The sequence below is a fragment of the Biomphalaria glabrata genome, chromosome 12, assembly GCF_947242115.1.
Source record: "Biomphalaria glabrata chromosome 12, xgBioGlab47.1, whole genome shotgun sequence".
In the NCBI taxonomy this organism is placed as follows: Eukaryota; Metazoa; Mollusca; class Gastropoda; family Planorbidae; genus Biomphalaria; species Biomphalaria glabrata.
Genome location: NC_074722.1, coordinates 612,965 through 635,445, shown reverse-complemented (window position 1 = coordinate 635,445; position 22,481 = coordinate 612,965). Strand labels below are relative to the sequence as shown.

Below are 22,481 nucleotides of genomic sequence, written 5' to 3'. Positions count from 1 at the left end.
AGGAGTGCAATGTTTCCCACAATTCCAACCTGCATATTTTGCTGCATCTGATGCAGACAAAGCTGCTGTCTGCCTGAATCTAAGTTTTCTTTTTGTCTTCTGCACTTGTCTTCAGTAAGGGCTCTTCTATGGGCCTCAAATGTGTCTCCTGGGGGCCTTTGTGAAAGCTCTACACCTGTCTCTTTCAAAGGCCTGCTGCCAGTAAGCACCTCCTTTAATCATGATCTACGTTTGTTTACTTTGTATGAAGTAATATTGAATGTGGCCAAACAGTGTGGCAGCAAATGTTTCATTGGCCTGATAAAAATACTAATGATCAAGATTGTCAAATAAATAACGTACGGTATAGCGGAATACAATAAACAAACTAAATCAAGTTTCATTAATAAATTATTTATCTTGATAAAGGTTTAAACAAAATAAATAATATAAATATCTAAATATATACAAATATAAATACTTGGCATGAAAGAAATAAGCATCTTGTATAAACATGTAAAAATATATTTGAATGTTTTGACAATAATTTCTTAAATACCAAAGGACGGAATGTAGATCAACAGACTTACAAGGTAGAGACAGCATCAACAATGATTTTACCATGTAAAACAATAGTGGACATACCTAAACAGCATTTTGTAAGATACAATAATTAAAGATAACAAATTAGTTTGCACCAAGTCGACAACCTAGTATTGTCTTTTCTACACAGGAGGAAAAAAGTTGTCTTTTATTTCTGTCCTAGTATTGTCTTTTCTACACAGGAAGAAAAAAGTTGTCTTTATTTCTGTCCTAGTATTGTCTTTTCAACACAGGAAGAAAAAAGTTGTCTTTATTTCTGTCAAAATTTCCTACAACAGTTTAGCTCTAAAGTATAAACCGTCAAAGTATTGGTGTTTAGATTACTTCCCCTTTCCAAGGTCTCTAGCTCCTCTGTCCTCTCGCCACTTCTGAATTAATTCCATGATTTGATCACTTGCTTTCTTCTGTTTTTGGGCGTCCATTTTTTCAAACTCTCCAGGCTGTAACCTGTGCCCAAATACTTCAGTCTGAAAATAAATAAGGTGAATTAGTGGACTATCAAGTATTTAGCAAGACAATACTCCAAGCTTATTCCTTTAGCCCTTCAAGAACCTTCAGTAACTGACCATCTGCTCTACCTCACCTTACTAATGATCCATTAAAATATACACACACATTCACTAATGCCTGCATCCAGGCAGATACAAATAGACAAAATAGATCACGCAATCAGATTAATTTCACAATTTAAAAAAACAACAACAAATGTCTACAAAAAAAAAACATAAAACATCAAACTTCTGGGTATCTCTGGAAGAAAAGAAAGAGATTGAAATACCCAGACAGTAAAACAAAAGTATTTAAAATATTGTTCTAGCTCTCACACAGATAAAAAGACAACTTTGACCAGATAAAATATTTCTTTAGGAAATAAATGTTTTATACAGGCATCTTTTAAAAAAGGCTTTTCAAGATATAGCAGTTGGCTAATAGTTGCTCATTAGTACTTTATCATGTTTATGACAAGCAATCAAATGTTGAAGGTAAAAACTGACACACATCAAAGTTTAACGACCATTAAAAGTATAATGACCATTAAAAGTATAATGACCATTAAAAGTATAATGACCATTAAAAGTTTAATGACCATTAAAAGTATAATGACCATTAAAAGTTTAATGACCATTAAAAGTATAATGACCATTAAAAGTATAATGACCATTAAAAGTATAATGACCATTAAAAGTATAATGACCATTAAAAGTATAATTCTCTAAAGTAGAGGAAATCCTTCATGTATCTACAAGCAGAGACATGGATAGTTGCCGGTCATGCGGTTGGTGCACTGGACTGTCCCTTGGACTTATCGATAGTCCCAGGTTCAAATCCTGCCAACTCCCATCCCCTGTTGTCCTGCGGCAGGTTTGGACTAGAAAGTAAATTATCTTCAACTCTGAAGGAACATTTGAAACATGTCAAACATTTTATAAGCAGAGATACTGACGAACTAGCCCTAAAACACCATCTACCCAATAACAGAGAAAAAATTACCAGATTCTCAAACATAACTCCTGGACTTAACTACAAACAACGAACCCTTAAAACACATTTAATAAATAACACTCTAACAAAAGAATCATATCAACTGGAGCTCAAAGTAGGCACACTCAAAACAATTGAAAGCTATCCAAAAACAGCCATACATATATACACCGATGGATCAGCCTTCAGACACTATCAATGCTGGTCTTGGTGCCTTCCTGGTCTTCCCCAAAAATAAGCACTTTGAAATAAGTGCACCCTGTGGCGACTACTGCTCAAACTTCTAAGCCGAAATTGAGGCAATTACCATAGCTTTGCAGACAGTCGAAAACAAATTATATGAAGGGATACAATCACCATCAGATATTGTTGTCTTTACAGACTCCCAATCCACTCTTCAAGCACTTAACAGCAGCACCCCAAAAAGCCCAAGAGAGTTGACAACACTAATAGTGATAATACACCAGATGATGACAAAATTAAACATCAACATCACATTACAGTGGATCTCTGGACACATTGGCGTCATGGGAAATGAAAAGGCAGATAAGCTTTCAAAGGCAGGATCATCTATGGAACAACCAGATAGACCTGTTAACTACCTCACGCTAAGGTCAATGTTAATCAACAACCACAAAGAGGAGTGGCTCAACCAATGGGCAACAGGAAACACAGGCAGAGCCATGTACAATGAAATGAACATGTCTAACAAACTGGACAGTATTAACTTTCTCCCCCGCAAAGAGCAATCTACATCATCTTCCAACTAAGGACAGGACACACACCTATGTTAAATTACCATCTCAATAAAATAAATCCCACACAACTCCCACCAGTAGACACTGCACCCACCCTTATGAAACCGTAAACCATATCCTTTTTGAATGCCCCTTCCTAATCCTTAGGCAGACCCTACTTCCACTACAGCCCAATATAACCAACACCCTGTACGGCAGTGCTGAGCAACTGAAGAAAACAGCACACTATTTTTCCTTGGCACAGTCTGCAAAAGAGCTGACAGCTCAGCAGCAAAAAGCTGGCTAGAAGAAGAAGAAGAAGAAGCAGAGATATTGCCAGTAATCACACAACAAAAGCTTATTTATCTAAAAAATCCTATTACCATTGGCTTTTAATATTAAGTTGAAGGTATTTGACTAATATTTATTTTTACAAAAGTTCAAAACCATTTCTTGCATTTTCTGGATGTTTAAAATTTAATGAAACAGTTGAAGCTGAAGTAAATAAATGAAAGTAATATAAAAATAATAAAATCAAGTTTTACTTTAAGTAAAAGGATTGGATCACATCTGATCTGGATTTGATCAAATTTACAGATCTGATCTTACTGAAAAGGATACAGAGCAGACCACATTCCATCTGATCTGATTAAATCTGATCATGGATCCTACTGGATTGGATCTGATTTGATTGAATCAGATCTGATCACATACAGGATCAGAATTGATCGAATGGGAATGAAAGGTGACTAAAAAAGCAAAACAATGGCCAATATGGGTTTCAAACCCATAAGATTTGCGTTATTTAGGCTTCACTCAATCAACTTCACTGCCAGTTTCAGGAATATCCAGACTTCCACCCATCCAACCAATTTCCAACCTTTTTCCATGAGGAGAGTGTCAGCTAACAGTAGTACCAGAAAAAAAGTAAAGTATTGGCTTAATGGGAATCTAAAACAGCTTACCTGTGCTCTTTTGATGTCTTGAACATTGTTGTAAATAAATTTCTCAGTTGCTTGGTCCAGCTGGTCTGCCTCTGTGCCGACACCACTGGCAACTAAACAGAACACAAAGGAGCAGTTATAAGATATAGCAAAGTAGCACAAAGAGAAAGTTATTAAATATATGACTGCCTGGCAATGTGGTATGCACTGTATGTCATACAGATGGTCCCTTGTTCAAATCCCACCCACAGCCCTCTCCCTTCTGGAGGCTGTTTGGGTTAGGACGTAATAATCTTCACATCTGAAGGAAGGGTTGGAAGGTACATGGCAAGTCTTATCTAACAGACAACATTTATCAAACAATAAACATGAATTTTTTTTTAAATCACCAACTTTTTATTCATAACTGAAATATAGTGTAATTAAAGCATGATTTTAAGAACTAGTATTTTTGGTGAAATAATGCGTCACAAAAACAAAATATAATGAATGCATCAAATTTCAACAATATTATAAGATAAGGATAGGTTGTTATAAGAAAAAATAAATCTATCTATGGCCTCGTTCAGTCGCGAAGCGACTATGGATCAACTCATGAAAATGAGATGAATGCCTGGGCATTAGCTGTGGTCGGAGCGATGTCGCCCACACATCAGTTCCCCCCTCTCCACACAGCTGATGTATCCAAAGGAACAAGAGTGCTGATACAGTTTGGGGTCAGTCGCATCGCAGGTTCTGCCAGGGTGTACCACTGGGTGCTGCAAACAGCCTAAGGTCGCCAACTCCAGATTTTTCCTCAGGGTTGACTCCCGAAGTCTTTCCCATGCAAGGCAGCAGAGGTCTGAATTCAGAGTTTTTTCTTCTCTTATGTGGGTAGCCAGTCATGGCTAACGAGTCCCTCCTGCCCGAAGCTTACTGGTTAAGGCGCCAGTTACTCGCCTTTGCCCATTCTCCTGTTAGTGAGAACAGGTTTGCCTGACTCAATATCTGAGCCACACGTGAAGGCCAGGAGAAAAAAAAAATAATTGATAAGATAAGATACTTACTTGTATTCATGCTTTGAGAAACTTTTTTCAAAAAATCCAGAATAACTTCATCTGCCTGAGCTTTTGGGTTTAATGTTGGAGCAGGAGTATGTGATGGGGACTCGGGAATCGTTGACATTCCCATATATGTTGAGTAAGGTGTCGGAGGAGGCGGAATCAGTAATCGACTGGAAATAAATTCCACAAGTTGTTAAAAGATCTATGAAAATATTCTTCTGAAACCCAAGCAGCTGTAAGTACATCTAAAAATATAGATTGTGTTGTGTAGTTTAAGTCATAAAATGTCTTTAAACAGCAATACATTTTTAGCTATTCACCCAACCAACATACTTCTATCTCACTACCCTGAGCCTTACGAGTACAGATTTATACATGTACCTACCTGACATAAGAGGCTGTACTATATAATGAAGGGTTGGGAGATTTCTGTTAAATATACAAGAGAAAAAAAAATTAAACTGTAAATAAAACACATTCATTCAGAAACTTATATAAATTATTTTGGTCAAATGTTCCACAATAATATATCAAGTCTATTAAAACAGCTAAAGATCTGGAATACAAGCTATATGCAAAATGGCTCGCTATTAGTTGTGCTTTCAACAAGCCAGGTGTAATTACATGACTGATGTACATAGAAATTATTTTATATGATGTGTATTTACAATGACGGGAAATGATGTTGGCATGAAACATATAATAATAACATAATGGCATCAGACATACATATTGAGGACATTATTATTATTATTATTATAGCTTTTATATAGTGCTACTTTCATGCTTATAGCATGCTCAGAGCACTTTTGGTCCAATCTCATTTGTGGACAAGTGGGGGGGAGGGGGTATCTAGGAGTTGGTTTTCTGTGCTGCCTTTAGGCGCTCAGTAAACACAACTCTGCCCGAGTCAGGTGTCGAACCTCGAGCCCCCTTCTAGGTAGCCAAGCCAAGTTCAAGCGCACTTGGCCTCTCGACCACGATTCCCACCATAAATTTATATTAAAATTAAACATTCCACAGCTTGCTGCCTCGTAAGACAGTCCCAAGGATCATGTTAAATACTCTAGTGCCCCAAGATTGCCATATCTCTGGGTGGACAAAGTAATCTAAGCAATACAGTAAAGTTATCAAACTTGACCCAGTACAGCGCTGACTGAGGCTGGCCCACAGCGAGCTACCCTTGAATATAAAGTACATACCCTTCAACTCAAGCTGCAAAAACAATGTTAGCAAACATTGAAAATTAACATTAGAATCTTCATGATAACTTTTTTACCCTAATGTGGAGAAATCAAACTCTAAAATCTGCCCCAAAACACCACAAAAAACATTTAAGAGTCCAAAAGTAGAAAGAAAGTGTCCTCCCACAGAAAGGAGAATAAGTCAACAATAACATAACAGTGCCAAAGTAATTGGCTATTCCAAATTGTGCAGGTGAGCACGAGATTCTCAAGATAATAATAAAAATAATAATAATAATAATTGTTATAGCTTTTATATAGCACTACTTTCATGCTTATAGTGCTATGGTCCAGTGTGGGGTGGGGGTATTTGGGAGAAGGTTTTCTGTGCTGCATTTAAGCGCTCAGTAAACACAACTCTGCTCAAGTCGGATGTTTAACCTCAAGCCCACTTTATAAGTAGCCAAGCCAAGTTCAAGTGTACTTAGCCTTCAACCACGAAATTTAGATCTAACTAAATTGGATATTGTCCATATAAAAATGAATCTTACTGGTTTCCTTAAAATGTCTAGTTCTCTTCTGAGTTGTTCAATTTCTTCCTTTGCTTTTCTTTCAGCGTCCAATCTTTTTCTTCTTTCCTGAAACACAATCAACAATTCTTATTTGATCCCTAAATGAAATTCTATCCAAGGTAAAGGACAGTGTGGAATGGAGAAACAGGCCAGACAGTTTTTGTATGGTGCCCCAACGGTCCAACAGACTAAGGGATAGGTGAAGGTGTTTCATCAATTGTTTCATTTGAACAAATTTTGTCTGCAAGATCTTTTCATATAATTTTTCTTTTCTTTGTTATCACACCGAGCTGTACTGTAAATTTTTAAACACAACAAAGACTGTAGTTTAGTTGGCTAATCAAAAAAATTGGCTGGTCTCAATTTTGAGCTGTTTCTTTAAACTTCTATATTTTTCATAACCTAACAATGAAATTTAAGGAGGAAAAATAAAAGAAGAGCCTAGAGATGGAAAAACAGCTTAGGTTTCTAATTATGTCCCTTATATCTATATCTTTTAATAAAATATTTGGATATTACATCCTCATTGGCTTTAACATTTCTCTTTGCTGTTAAACATTGGAATCAAAATGCCTGTTGTGGCCAGTGGGTAAAGGCTAATATAAATAAATATATGATGTTAAATATTATCTTTTCTCTATGTATTACAAAGACCAAAATCCTGGCACAAGGCGTCGCAGAAATACCTGTAATACATATTGGGAACCAGACACTTTCAGTGGAATATATCTACTTGGGTTCAACAATTGTCTGTATGAATAGTGCCAAAGTCTGCCGCTCTAGAATTGGCTTGATTAGCAACACAAGATTCTGCCCCATCTCAAGATTAAACCAAAACCAGTGACTCATTTGGGCGCATCCATTGCCTTTCGAGACAAAAGGAGCCATATACAACGATATATAGACATTTAATTGCAACATTCCAGGCTCTGAGCAAGTCACTGAGTTCAATAAGTGCCACCAAAAGTTGTGTGTTACTCCAGAAGACATGAGGAGATGATCAAGAAGACTTCAGGATGGTTTAGGGAAACTTTTCAAAGAAAACAAAATTACATATTTTCTAATTCCATTTTTAAATGTTCATACAATAAAGAGAAACTATCTAGCATAATGCTATTTTTAAGATGGGAGGCGCTGTGGCTGAGTGGTAAAGCGCTTGGCTTTTGAAACTAGAGTCCCGGGTTTGAATTCTGGTGAAAACAGGATTTTTAATTTCTGGATCTTTGGGCACCTCTGAGTTCACCCGGCTCTAATGGGTACATGACATAAGTTGGGGAAATTAAATGTAAATTAGTCGTTGTTCTACCCACATGACACCCTCATTAACCGTGGACCACAGAAACAGATGACCTTTACATCAAATGCCTTATACATCGCAAGATCTGAAAGGGGGACTTCACTTTACTTTTTATTTTAAGCTGGGATGGTCGTTGTTTACTGTCAAGGACATAACAGGGCAGGGTGTCAAAGCTCTTTGCCAAAAGTGAAGGTGTGCGACAGGCATGTCATCAATGCAAAGGAAAGGAGAGTAATCATAAAATTCAATTTGGGTCACATGACGGTACTTTAAAGAACAAAAATTTAAAAAAAAATGAAAAAAAAAACCCCAGACCTCTTGAAGTTGATTCTCCAGGTCAAACTTTTCTTTATCAAGCCGAGCTCGTTCAATCATTGTTGATTTAATGAGTTCATCTTCATTCGCTCTAGGGATAAAATATAATTACAACACAATATCAATCAATGAATTGTTATATTCATTCAAATTCTTCTTCTTATCTTATCTTATAAAATACAGACATTTCTTCAAAAAATAAGATGATTACTACATCCTACATGTATCCTAAGGTCAATCTAGTTATGCATGTAAATCAATGACTTATGCTCTGCCAAGACTTTGTTTTTTTTTTTGTTGACTCTGGCAACCCATCCCCTGCTCTAATAGCACTAGAGAAGAAGGAGTATTTGTAGAAATTTGTCCTAGCTAGGAATGTGCCTTCTTCAATACAAACTCTTCATGATTACTAAGAGTTTTGTACGTTTTTATCAAAACTTTTAATCTGAATTTGGTAAATAAAATTTAGTGTTATATTACAATATATCCAATCAGAATTAAAACTAGATCTCAATTCTCTTACTTCCTTTCTCTGAATTCTCCTTCCTTCTTGTTACGCTCGGCATCTCTCTGTTGCTGTAATAGTCTAGACGAACAAAAAAAATTTATATTATTATATTATAAAAATTAAATAATCGCATAATGATTTTGTAGAACAGAAAGATTAAGAAGAGTTACCTCTCCCTCTCTGCCTCTCTTCCCTCCCTTGCTTTCCTCCTGTCCTGCGGTTTGGTGTACGGAGGAACTTGGTCATTATACCAATGTCTCCATGGAGGGTGGATGGCTGTAATATAAACATGATTGGTTAAACACAGAAACAGGCACAATCAGACAGGTAAACTTAAAACATATATAGTCAAATCATCATAGACAGGTCAACAAAGACAGCCATTTCGTATCATTTTAATATCTACTTAAATACCAATAAGATGTTGGTTTGTAAAATGTTTTACATGTTTCTGATGTTCCTCCAGATTTAAAGATAATTACTTCATGGCCCAAACTTCCCGAAGGATGACGGGAGATGGCAACGGAAGGGTATGAGCCAGGAACAATTGAGACAACTGCACAACAATTCAGTCTGCATACTGCACAACCAGGCAGCCTTCAAATTCAAGTGGATTTTTTAAACCTACTGATAAGAAAAAGAAAGTGATGGCAGCCTGGCCAAGTGGTATGTGCACACGGTGGGAAGCGTGGTCGAGAGGCCAAGTGCGCTTGAACTTGGCTTGGCTTGGCTACCTAGAAGGGGGCTCGAGGTTCGACACCCGACTCGGGCAGAGTTGTGTTTACTGAGCGCCTAAAGGCAGCACGGAAAACCAACTCCTAGATACCCCCTCCCCCCCACCGGTCCACAAATGAGATTGGACCAAAAGCGCTCTGAGCATGCTATAAGCATGAAAGTAGCGCTATATAAAAGCTATAATAACAATAATTCAGTCTGCATACTGCTCAACCAGGCAGCCTTCAAGTTCAAGTGGATTTTTTAAACCTACAGATAAGAAAAAGAAAGTGATGGCAGCCTGGCCATGTGGTATGAGCTTCAAACTGTTGTCTCAATGGCCCCGATTCCTGGATGCAGCAATCACCTACCACCCAGCAGAAGGTCTGGGCTAGGATGTAAAAATCTTCAGTTCTGATGGAACATCCTAACCATGTAAAACATTTTACAAGCAATAATAAAACTTTAACAAAACTTCAAATGTATGATGTACAGAAATAGTCAAATCATGCAGAGAAAAATGCAACACCTTAAGAAAAAATTCATCAGACTTACATTGCGTTGGGTCAAGGACTGGCATGGCAGATTTCTGATCGGCAGTCAACATTGCAAATAATTCTCTATAATGATAACGCTTCACCTAAATAAAAAGTGTCTGGGTCAAATCATTTCTCATTATGACGATATATAAACAGTAATAACACTACAAATGTTTTCAGTTAAACTGAAGAGTTCTACATGCTGTTGTTGATTTTCAAAAAGATACTTTTAAATAAAAAAATTTTTTTTAAATATGCAAATAGGAAAGACATGCTTGTGAATGCTTTGGTGCAAGTTTTCAGTTTTCAATTTATAGTTACAAAGTAGTTAGAGCTAGGAATAAAAATGAGACCATCTAGAAACTCCTTCGTCATTGGGCAATAAAAATAGATATTGCTGTAACTCTCACCTGCACCAGTGTTTTTGATATGCAACATCGCGCAACATTTAAAACCAGAAGAGAAACCAAAGCTTCCTTTGGCCCAAGTGAAAGAAAACAAAAGTTTTCCACCCAGTTGTAACAACCAGAAGAAAAGTAGAAGGGAAGAGTTAGTTCCGCTCCATCATCAGTTTACAGGTCAACAGAATAGTTAGGAACAGTAAATGTGCTCTGTAGGGTTGTTGTCAAGAGCGGGGGTGTGTAAGATGTGAGATTGTGTGTGCGTTTGTTTATTTTATTAGTTGGTTTGTGAATTGTTTTTATCACGGGATTTTCAAGGGGGGACAATAAGGTTTTCTAGCGGTCAGTCTTACAGTTGGAGAGCTGACCTGGTCTGAGTAGGGTGCTTGTGATAGTTTATCAGTTTTTATACCTAGCATAAGGAGATGTTATATTATTATTCTTGCTATGTGTGTGAACGGACTATTCGGGGGTAATATTATGTGTGGCATTGATGGCCTATGTTAATTGAATCTAGTCTAAGCGCCCTGTAGTATTTAATTTGGGTACATTTAGTATTTTTAGTTATTGCTGATTAGTATTCAATGTTACATGTGTAACCTATTGTTGTCTGTAAATAAATATAAATTCTATACTCCTTTCTTTGAGTGGTACTTTACAATACTTGTACATGTAAAGGTCTGCATGTGAGAATCATACCCCTACACGAGCTATACCTGTAACTTACGACCCTCCAAGAGAACTAACCAGAGTCCTTAACATTTGTCAGGAAAGTGTGCCAAACAGTGGAAGGTCATTCCTGAATAGTGGAAAATATTCCTGGTGTTTTGGGAAGGCAGCCAATCCTAAGACAACTATAGAGCGACATGGATCTATGAGCCTGTGGCAGTGGTCACAGAGGTATTACTAGTGAACTGTGAACTTTTTCTAATACATCTAATACACAATCTGACTAAATAATTTAATGTACATGCTACATTACCTGAAACTGAAACTGCTGCACTGTCAATAAAGGACTGTCTCTATTTAATACTGTCTCCATGGCCAAGGGCTACAACATAACAACAGTAATGAGTTTAAAATTGTAGATTTGAGCTAAACTTTGTAACCAAATATTTTGTGATAAATGGACATATAACAAACCTACCGACTGACACTCTTTCAGTTTGTCATGCTCCAGGCCTAGGACAGTTGCTATGACGACAGCCAACCACTCTGCACTAAAACCTGGCACATTGAGTCCAAGAATATACTGGTCCCACACATACAAGAGGGTGTCAAACTTCAGGTAACCTAGGAGAGGGAATGTTAAATCTATTACTACACTGGTCCCATACATGCAGCAGGGTGTCTAACTTCAGGTAACCTAGGAGAGGGAATGCTAAATCTATTACTAAAGTTGACTCAATAGTCAAACGGTTACAGGACCGGGGGTGTCAGAATAACCAAAGGTTCGATGTACTTCAAAGAATTTAACCATATATGTCAAGGAAATTCTGTTAATGATGAAATAAAATATTCCCTTAGTCTCTCAAGGGTATAAAATAAACAATAGATGAGAATGATGTGGCTGCCTGGTCATGAGGTATGCACACTGGACAGTCATTCATACTTCTCGATGGTCCTGGGTTCAGACCCTGTCAGCTGCCAGCCCCCTTCATCCTGCGGGAGGTTTGGACTAGGAAGTAAATTATCTTCATCTCTAAAGGAACATCTGAAACATGTAAAACAATTTACAAACTTAATCTTGGGGATTTTCACTCAGTTTCTTTCAAGGTGTTGTCTTCAACAGATTTGATAAAATGTTCTAGTTTCACCCAATTTTTCATAAAATCATAAAAAGAAAGTCCTTCGATGCTATAAATAAAAGAAATATCAACAGGAGTTTTTCCATGGTCATACCTCTTAATAATTTCCCTTTGTCAGAAAGAGATCATGTTTTATGCTGAAGTTTGCCTACAATGCTTGCCACCATATAAGATATTACAAAACTTCAACACTAAAAAATACAGCATGTGAACAGCCATACAGGAATCACAGGAAGATATTTAAGAACATATCACCATTTAATACAGCAAGTAACAAATAGAAGAGGCAAAACTTGCTTGTCACAACACGGATGTGGTCACAACACATGTGCAGCTCATGCATACATCATCTCCAAGTTGGATTACTGAGTGTGTTGCATTATGGCATGTTGGACAGAGTCAACTGTACTCAAGAATTTAAAACAGCCTAACTTTCAAATAGGAGGTGCTGTGGCTAAGCGGTAAAGTGCTTCGCTTCCGAACCGGAGGTCCCTGGTTCAGGTCCTGTTGAAGACGGGAATTTTTTATTTCGGGATCTTAGGGAGCCTGTGAGTCCACCCAGCTCTAATGGGTACCTGACATTAGTTGGGGAAAAGTAAAGGGGGTTGGTCCTTGTGCTGGCCACATGACACTAACAAACAGCATAAGACTGTGAAGAGTAGCATGTTTTTTACTGAGCCCCATGTTCACACGAGGAATGCAAGGAAATATGATGATGAACATTAGACATGCAGATAAATATAATAATTAGTTTTGACGACTTAAAACATCCACACTTTTCTGTGCATAGGGTGGCAAGCTCTCTCCACAAAATTGGTAAATGTTTAGTTTAGGTGCAGCAAAAAAAGTTAAATGTAACAATGACCAACAGAAATATTAGTCAATTTAAAAAAAAATTGTGCATTATATTTTTTTTAAGCTTTTACTGTACAGTTCTACAGGCTATCAGCAGTACATTACCTACACCAATGATGCAGGATTCTAAATGTTATACATAAGAAAACTGTCCTCGTTTAATGTTAGCGAAAAGGCCTTGGCTATGTTTTATCACGCTCACATCTGCAATATTTTTAAGTTTCAATATCACTGCCTGGTATGGCAATCTGAGCATTAAAAATAAAAATAAACTTGATAGAATCCTAAATGCTGCTGGCAAAATCATTGGCAAAAGACAAACCCCATTTGGGCAGTTGTTTGAGACAAACATCTATAAAAAAGCTAACAAGATCCTCGAAATAAAGAATCACTCTTTGTGTCAGGATTTTGTGATTTTACCATCACAAAAGAGATACAAGACACCGATAGCAAAGACAAACAGACACAAACACTCTTTTGTTCCCCTGGCAATCAAATCATTAAATAAGAACAATCTGGTATAAACTTTGTCACATGTAAATTATGAGTGAGTCTGGTGTGAATGTACACTTTGGTTTCTTATAGTTATAATGTTTTTTGTTTGGTGTAATGCACAAATTGTAAGACAAATTTCCTTACGGATAATAAAGATTATTATTATTATTATTATTATATTGAAAACAATTCAACCCACTGTACCTATCAACATGGTTCTGACCATAGGACGAATAAGTTCCTGAAGACCTTCGAGCAACAAAGCTTTAGAACCTTTTTCTGTGGCCACAATTTTTTCTGTCAACAGATAAACAACATTGGCTTATGCAGTAATAAATATACATCTAAGATAGAATCAGTTAGATTCACCTAGCTCACACAGTTATCAGGTTTTTATCCAGATCTAGAACTGATTCATTTCAATGAGTTACTTGAACTTACCACGGGCTGGAATGTAAGTTTTAGCAATGACTGATGACACATCTGGATAATGTTTCTCCAGAATGGCAGCAACTTTAGAGACAAAACCTTTCAATTCTTCATTGTGAAGCTGGAAGGTTAGAAACAGGAATGGAGTTTTCTAAAAGAGAAACTCTAAAGCAACTGCAACTTAACTTTAAATGAACATAGTGGCATAAAATGTTTGCTCTGAACATCCGATATATATTTGATTTTCTTATTTTAAATTCCTAACAAAATGTCGTCTTTACTTTTAGATACCAAATATATGAAGGTTTAACTTCAAGGATTGGTGGGAAGCATGGTTGAGAGGCTAAGTGCGCTTGAACTTGGCTTGTCTTGGCTACCTAGAAGGGGGCTCGAGGTTCGACACCCGACTCGGGCAGAGTTGCGTTTACTGAGCGCCTAAAGGCAGCACGGAAAACCAACTCCTAGATACCCCCTCCCCCCCAACAGACAAATGAGATTGGACCAAAGCGCTCTGAGCATGCTATAAGCATGAAAGTAGCGCTATATAGAAGCTATAATAATATAATAATAATAATTAAAATTTTCACAATAACCTCAGATTCAGGATTGTGAATCATTAAATAGGTGTTTGTTATAAACATATATTTTACATACATTAGCTTAATTTGTCAGACAGAATAAAAAAAACAACTTACAAATTAAAAAAAACAACTTATACATTGTGATAAAAATAATGTCATTAAAACCTTACAGCAGAACCAGAGTCAATGACAAATCCAGGTCTAGAACTCATGTAGGTTAAATACTCTTCCACTATTAGGGCCACAGCTTTACCAGACGCTGGTTCTCTTCTGCAATGTTTCATACATTATGAATGAGAATGACTGACATATGAAAATTACAAGCTATTCTTTTAACTGACAGGTTGCCACATGAATCTACTATAATTATTATTTGAGAAAAAAAAACTGACCTCGACAGATTGCTGCCAGCTACGACAACAAATGGTACCACCAGGAAGTAGTCTATATCTTTAAGTCTGTTGTTTGTCTGTTGTCTGCTATGGTGATAAGACAAAGTAGCTTTCATTGCATAGAAGGCACCTGTATAGGGAGATAGGTTGGAGTCATTACTACTGATGTTTTTTTAAGTGTTTACTAGGCATTCCATATAAATCTTCCGTGTTTTGAAAGAAAAAAAAGTCATTCCACATTCATGAAAACAATGTATCATTTTGTGTAATGGACAATATGGGTGAAAGCTAAGACCAGTAAAGAGATAAATGAACAAGTCATTTCTTACCCACAGATCCTTTCAATTCACTGAATGTTGGCTCAGACAGAACCATTTGTTCAACTTTCTGTGAGATTTCAATGTCATGCGGAGATATCGCAGCACGAGGATTGTCATTCAGAAGTTCAACATAGGTCTTACGAACTGATTAGAGAAAGTAAGAAAAATTTTGCATCTAAAATTATGATAATTATCATTCTAAGAAATAACTGTAATGTACAATTAAAATGATTAACTTTATACTGTAAAGTCTATAGATGCAGCAAGAATACAAATTCAAAAGATTCAGAAGGACTCACTGCGAGGATTGCTCAGATAAAGATGCCAAGCAAGTTGCCTCATAGGCTCCACAAGTGGCTGATTAAAACAGACATGCAGCTTGCTTTTCATATCTGGCCACCGCTTCAGAAGACTTATAACTCCTTCTTCAGCAGCTTCGATAACAAGGTCTGGCCTGGTGTCTGGTCAACAGATTTATAAAGAAAACAAAAAAATTTACTTTAAATGTGACATCTTTTGATCAAACTAGGTCAAAATCACTTTGAAATATATATATATATATACATGGCATGTTAAACCATGACCTGCATATTACAAGTGCTGGAGAGACACTTTTTCTTTTCAATAGCTGTTTATAAGCATGAAATATTATGTCTAAATTATCCAGGAAAACTAATGATTGAGTACACTTAAGATTATTAACGAACTACTACTAGATTGAACACAAGGATATGTAAAGAAACTGGTAATCATTTTTTTGAAGGAGCATTTCTTAACTATTGTCTTCTTCAGTTGAAACGACTATGGATCATCTCATAGAAATAAAGATGAAAACCTGGTCAGAAATATGTCATCCAATATCTGAGCCATCCATGAAGGCCAGGAACAGGACTGGTTGTCAGAGACTATTTGAGATATGTGCCGATGGAAGCATTTTATCGGTAGTGGAGTACTTATTTCCATTACCACTTCCAACAATAACAACTTTACAGAACCACAAAAAAACCTTACTTACAAGATAAAATGGTTCCTTATTTTAAATATCTAGTGGAAGGTGTGGCTTAAACATTATTAACTTAAATCAAGGGGCATATAATCCTGCACTAGATATCATAATTTAGTGAGGCTACAAATCAATGAGTGTCCTAATATATAGAGGGATATAATCAGGATGAAGGATGCAATTAAGTTGAGTGGGTCAATATGGAATAATTTTTCCTTAAATAATGTATTATTATTATTATTATAGCTTTTATATAGCGCTACTTTCATGCTTATAGCATGCTCAGAGCGCTTTTGGTCCAATCTCATTTGTGGACCGGTGGGGGGAGGGGGTATCTAGGAGTTAGTTTTCCGTGCTGCCTTTAGGCGCTCAGTAAACACAACTCTGCCAGAGTCAGGTGTCGAACCTCGAGCCCCCTTCTAGGTAGCCAAGCCAAGTTCAAGCGCACATAGCCTATCGACCACGCTTATTGTTAATGACCTTTATCTCATTTCTATGAGATGATCCATAGTCATTCCATGTCTGAAGAAGGCCATCTAAAATATATTTGTATACTATAAAATTTAACAAATGGGTCAAATGTAAAAGTCATATGAAGTCAATCTTTTGCCCTCGTGTGACATGTATATTTGATTCAATTTAGATCATGCAAACACCACATTGGATTTTATTGACCAATGAATATCTTATTGAACAATGAATGTATCAGACTTATTTTGAACCAAATATCAGACCCACTAGAGCTTAGTGGACACTGAATGTATTGAAATCTCAAGTTTAAACCCCAACCTCTACCACAGTTGTACTTGAAACTTTATTTTTGACTTTACATTTGTCTACAATAAATAGAAAAACAATTTAATTGCTCTAATTTAATCATATTTAAATAACTATAAGTATGGGTCTAAAATTATTATTTTTGTAACTGTCATTCATATTTAAATAAGCATCAAAAATGGTAATCATTTTTTAGAAATATTGTTTTTACCAAATTCATCTAGTAGCTATCAGAAATAGCTATCAGAAAGCAATCTAGATTTAAAAATAATGTCTAAGAACTTTAACATCTGAGTGAGACAACATTTCTACCTGTGGGACTGTCATCAAGTAACTGCTGACCTACTTGACTGTTAAGTTGCTGATCCATGACTCCAGAGACTTTATTGAACAAGTTTTTCGAGGAAGAACCTGTTGAAGAAGAGTACAAAAATGTTAAGGTGTATTCTTATCAAGTGAATCATGCAGACAATTAAAGAGGAAGGCCGCGACTTTGAACATATAGAGAGATGGAGAAAAGAGGTAGACCTCTATTTGTGAAAGCGGTTTATGAATTTATGAAAGAAAGATTTTCCTAATATTAACTCAGTCCAATATAATAACAAAGGAGATATAAAAACTTGCTATTTTGGTGTGTTTTTTTTTTAATTCTAGAAGTTACGGAAGTTCCTTCAAAAAATAGGTTTATTATGTCATAGCCCAAAACTCATGGAGAGAATAATCTGTTTGAATTCAGGACCATGATCACAACTGTCCAAAGACACAATGCAACAGTCATCCAGATGTGCACCAGAAGTGCAAATGAACTGCGATTGTGATGTAAAAATATAAAATGTTTTAGATATTTTTTCAGATTCTGATGATATTACATAGTAGCCCAAACTTTCCACAGGATGAAAAGGGATGGGCAGTGTTCAAACCAGGGACCTTCCAGACCACCAAACAACAGTCCACAGCTCATCCCACATGACCAGGTAACCATGAAACCTGTTTTATATCCCATCTAACTAAACAGAAACAAAATTAGTCTAAACTAACTGATACGGAAATGTCAATTGTTTGTATCTAAGAATTGAAAAAGAATCTTACTTCCTTCTAAGGCTTTGGTTGCTCGCTGCATAAACAAAGTTTTTTCCGCTTCCGACAAATCTGTGAAATACTGAACATGACTTTCTGTCAGCTGTTGCTGTATGGCTTCATGTAACTCATGAACAAAAGAGTTCCATTCCTAGAGAAAAAAAATTTTGTTGATAAATTACTAAGCAAAACTTTTTTTTCAAAGTTAAAAATAATTTTGTTTTTGTTTGCAAAAGTCCATATGTAACCACTATAATCAACTGTAAAAGCAGAGTAATCATAATCCTCAACAAACTCCATTTGAATGAGGGCTTGAGAGGCTATAATCCTCTCTTGCAAAAGCCCTGGACAGAAACCCTGCTGTTTTGCAATGTCACCATACAGGTCAAGAATTTATGGTTTCCCTGACTTGTCGAGATGTGGATCAGCAAGCCTAGTCAAAAAGAATTTGAGACTCGGTTTCCTCTTCTTCCCTGCAGTGGGGACACTGTGAGTCAAACTTTGGCCATAGCAGAATATATTTGATAAAATGCTCAAGATGCCAAATGATTTACATTAGAAACACAGGCAGGACATTAAAAACACAACTCATTCAAAATCGTGAAACTAAGCCTGTCTCTATTCATTTCACAGCACATAAGATAAGGGTACCACTGATCTCTTCAACAATGCCTTTCAACAATGTAATGACAAAACACATCTTTAGATTGAGAATACACTTATTGACATGACACTATCCATCCTGACAGGATTAACAACCAACACACTTTTCTTTAAATGAAATGGGGGACAAACATCCCTTTCTTTTCCCATTTATCTTCGTCAAACTGCACCGGCTCCAAACAATTTCCCGTGTTTTTACACCAAGGAAGTTCCTTTCCTTTGTGCCTCGATAGCCAACAAGAACACTGGACAGATAAATTAACTAAGAGCCTATTTTTGTGTTGATTGTTAGTCTCTTTAATTTGTTTGTAGCTGAAAGAGCTATTGGTCTCCACTGACCACAGGTAGCCACATCACAGGTCAGTGTTCAGGCCTAATATGATGATTGGTCTCAATCCAGCAGACTTTCCTATATGTAAATCTAATATATTTTTCTATGCAAAGGATATTAGGCTCTTGAATCAATTTACATCAATTGAGCTCAGTGTTAAACTGTTTCCAGCATAATAAAATACCAGAGATAATAAAGCAGTTTATATACAAATATATAATTCTTATACCAGTATATATTTATGGACCAAAGGTTTGGAACTCACTCCCCACTGATCCCAAACAACATACTTTTCAAGAAGTACATTAAGACCTATCAGTTCAAGACTTGTTAAAATTAGTTTGTCATTTTATCTCTATGTTCAAATCTGTAATCTTCTCTTCACACCTACAGCCTACAATCTGTTTGTGAACCCTGCTATATAAATTATATTAATTGTTATTTATATATAAAAGACTTTCTTAATCTTATAATATTGATTACTTTGAATGCAATCTTCATGTAAAGCACATTACCAATAAAATAGGATGTTATCATAATGTGCATTGAAATAGTCCATACATGATAAAATATTAATTACAATTATAAGAAATTATAAACTATGAATTATAAAACAATATTCAAAGATTATAAACCATAAATGGTAAACTATGAAGATGAATAAAAAGGCCCTTTTCATTCTCTGTTGTTTAGAAATTCCAAAAATACCAAACTTGTCAAGAATACAAATCAGAATGATGCATGGGTATTATAACATGAATATGAAAAAGTGGTTAGAAGCTATTTTTAGAACTTTACAAATAATCAAAGGGGCCTAAATCACAAAAAGGTCTATAAATAAACTCAACACTTATTTGATAAGTTTTGAGGAAAACTGGTTTTTGATAGTACAACATTATGTATCAGAGTTATGGTTAGGCCAATGCTAGAATATGCATCTTCTGTCTGGGACCCCTCAACTCAAGAAATAAAGAAACTGGAACAGACACAAAATAGAGCAGTGAGATTCATAACAAACAAATTTTCACATGTGACTAGAGTAACACTTTTAGATCTTATTAGAAACAGAAAATTCTGAGGGTAGGCACAGAAACAAAGATAAATCCAGACATCTATAATATAGATCTAAATAGAAAATTTTATAATGATTTTAACTTTTATAGGAAAGATAAGTCAGGAATTCATTTAGCCATAAAAATTATGAGTGAGTCTGGAGTGAATGTACACTTTGGTTTCTTATAGTTATAATGTTATTTGTTTGGTGTAATGCACAAATTGTAAGACAAATTTCCATACGGACAATAAAGATTATTATTATTATTATTATTATAAAAAACACACAGCTAATGGAGGAGAAATTACTCAAATTCAAACAAACATTGATTGAAACAAGTTTTTACAAAATCGACACCATCTCAACATCCTAAATAATCAAGTAGCAATACTTCAAGATAAATAACCAATACATAGCCATTATTTTTTTGGATCATGAGCTACTTTACTCTCCTTGGCATTACATGGAAAGCATTGACAAGAAAATTAATGAAAACATTAAGGAAATGATAAACTGGCTAGACAACAGACTGAGTCTAAAAGAATGGTCTGGCCTCTCTCTTGCTATCGTATCATCATCGAGAAGTACATAGAAGTCAAATTCATAAAGCGCTGGTTGTGAATGTGTTTTGTGTGTGATTGTTATTCATATTTGCATCTAGATCTATATTGTTATTGTACAGTAGTTACGCTGATATTGTCAATTGTAGTCAAACGGAATTTCCATTTGATTGTATCAATAAAATTATCTTATATTATCTTATTTATGACAACTGCCACAGCACCCTACAACAAAAGTCAAGGGACAGATGATGATTATAACCAGATAGAAATTTAGATTATGATCACGAATTGTTCTGAAAGTGAATCATGAAATGTTCATTTAATGATTAACATGATCATAACATGTACTGTACTATGTAGCTCAATGATTGAGTGGCATTTTGTCATTAACTTATCCAAAGATTTAATTAAATCATTTGAAATAAGACATTTGATCATAATGATATTTTAGAATGTTTTTAGCATAACTCAAGACCTTTGATTTTGTAATTTCTTCTTTCGAATTAAGTAACCACTTCGGATAACCATGTAGTGACGCCATTTTGTAAACACAGCTGTCAAGGACTCATTTAGAGCCACAGGCCTATATATATTTATCTGCGCATGCCCGTTGTTACAACTAAAGCAAAAACACATAGATCTATAGGTCTGTGAGCGCAAATGGTGTAAATAGAACTATATATATCCAGATCTAGTCTAAATCTAGAAATCTGTATCATAGTCTTTGATCTACTAGTTTTGAATAAAGATGAATGCCAAGAAGTTTCTCTTTAGGTTGAGGCTTAGATCTAAATGTTAAATCTTTTCAATGTTTCGGGTGTTCCTTCAGAGATGAAGCATTAATTTTCTTCCTAGTCCAAACCTCCCGCAAGTGGCGCAAGACGACGGGGGAAGGGAGCGGGCGGGGTTTGAACCCGGGACCATCGATAAGTCCGAACGCGCGCAAACCGCACGACCAGGCAGCATCTAGTCTAGATCTATTACCTTTAAAAAAAAACGCTTTCCATAATAAAGAATTGACTCTACTGTATTCTTGAAAATAATTTCGAGGGTCTCAAAATAGGCCTACCGCAGGATAATTCTGAATTCAAACCTCAGCAGAAATAAGATAAGATAACTTTTATTGATCCAATCAAAAGGAAATTCGGTTTGATTACAATTGACAACCTCAGCGTAATTACTGAACAATAGATAGATAGATGCACAATATAGATGCACATACGAATGACATTCACACATGAAAAACAGGTAGACACTCATAACCAGCGCTTTATAAATAGTCTTCTATGTACTTCTCCATGACGACAGAATGTTAATTTTTAATGTTGGTCATCCAGGGTCTATTATTACTGAATGTTTTAATTTTCCTCTTTGGTACAATCATGTTTTCGCAGAACTGGATGTACGAATTAACAGTTGTGGTAAGTTCATCAGTCTGGGCAGTTGTTTACAAACATGTCCCAATTCTGTTTGCTCCAGACAACTTTGTGGCTGTAAAACAGCGTCGTCAGACCATGACTGGATGGACTGTGCTTCAGGTTTTGTTGTTTTTAAAACCGGTTTGTACACGGGTGTGTGGTCCGACTCTCCGAGGGGAAATAACGATCGAGATGTGTAGGCCATTTTTATGTTGCTATAACACATGTCCAAAGTTTTATCTTGCCTTGTGGGACAATTAACATATTGAGTATATGTTGGCAAGTGTTGAGCTAACGAAAGATGATTGAAATCTCCCATAACTAGTCGGACAGCATCAGAACTTCCAGTCCCGATTATGTTTACAATGTCTAGTAAATGTTTTGTTGCTTTCTCTGT

The 22,481-nt window shown here is 36.0% G+C and overlaps 1 protein-coding gene across 1 annotated transcript; it reads right to left on the bottom strand.

Annotated features, from left to right (window-relative positions):
• Positions 1-377: 377 nt before the first annotated feature.
• On the bottom strand, positions 378-21,250 carry LOC106072877 (uncharacterized). Its single transcript, XM_056007058.1, has 20 exons — positions 21,142-21,250; positions 18,068-18,206; positions 17,291-17,389; positions 15,498-15,659; positions 15,208-15,342; positions 14,879-15,008; positions 14,657-14,756; positions 13,918-14,026; positions 13,681-13,773; positions 11,466-11,611; positions 11,301-11,369; positions 9,934-10,018; positions 8,835-8,940; positions 8,680-8,742; positions 8,157-8,247; positions 6,524-6,610; positions 5,174-5,217; positions 4,792-4,958; positions 3,767-3,858; positions 378-1,049 (listed from the first exon to the last, which is right to left on the bottom strand). The coding sequence occupies exons 1-20, from the start codon at positions 21,205-21,207 to the stop codon at positions 903-905; spliced, it is 2,130 nt and encodes a 709-aa protein (XP_055863033.1). The 5' UTR covers positions 21,208-21,250; the 3' UTR covers positions 378-902.
• Positions 21,251-22,481: the final 1,231 nt, after the last annotated feature.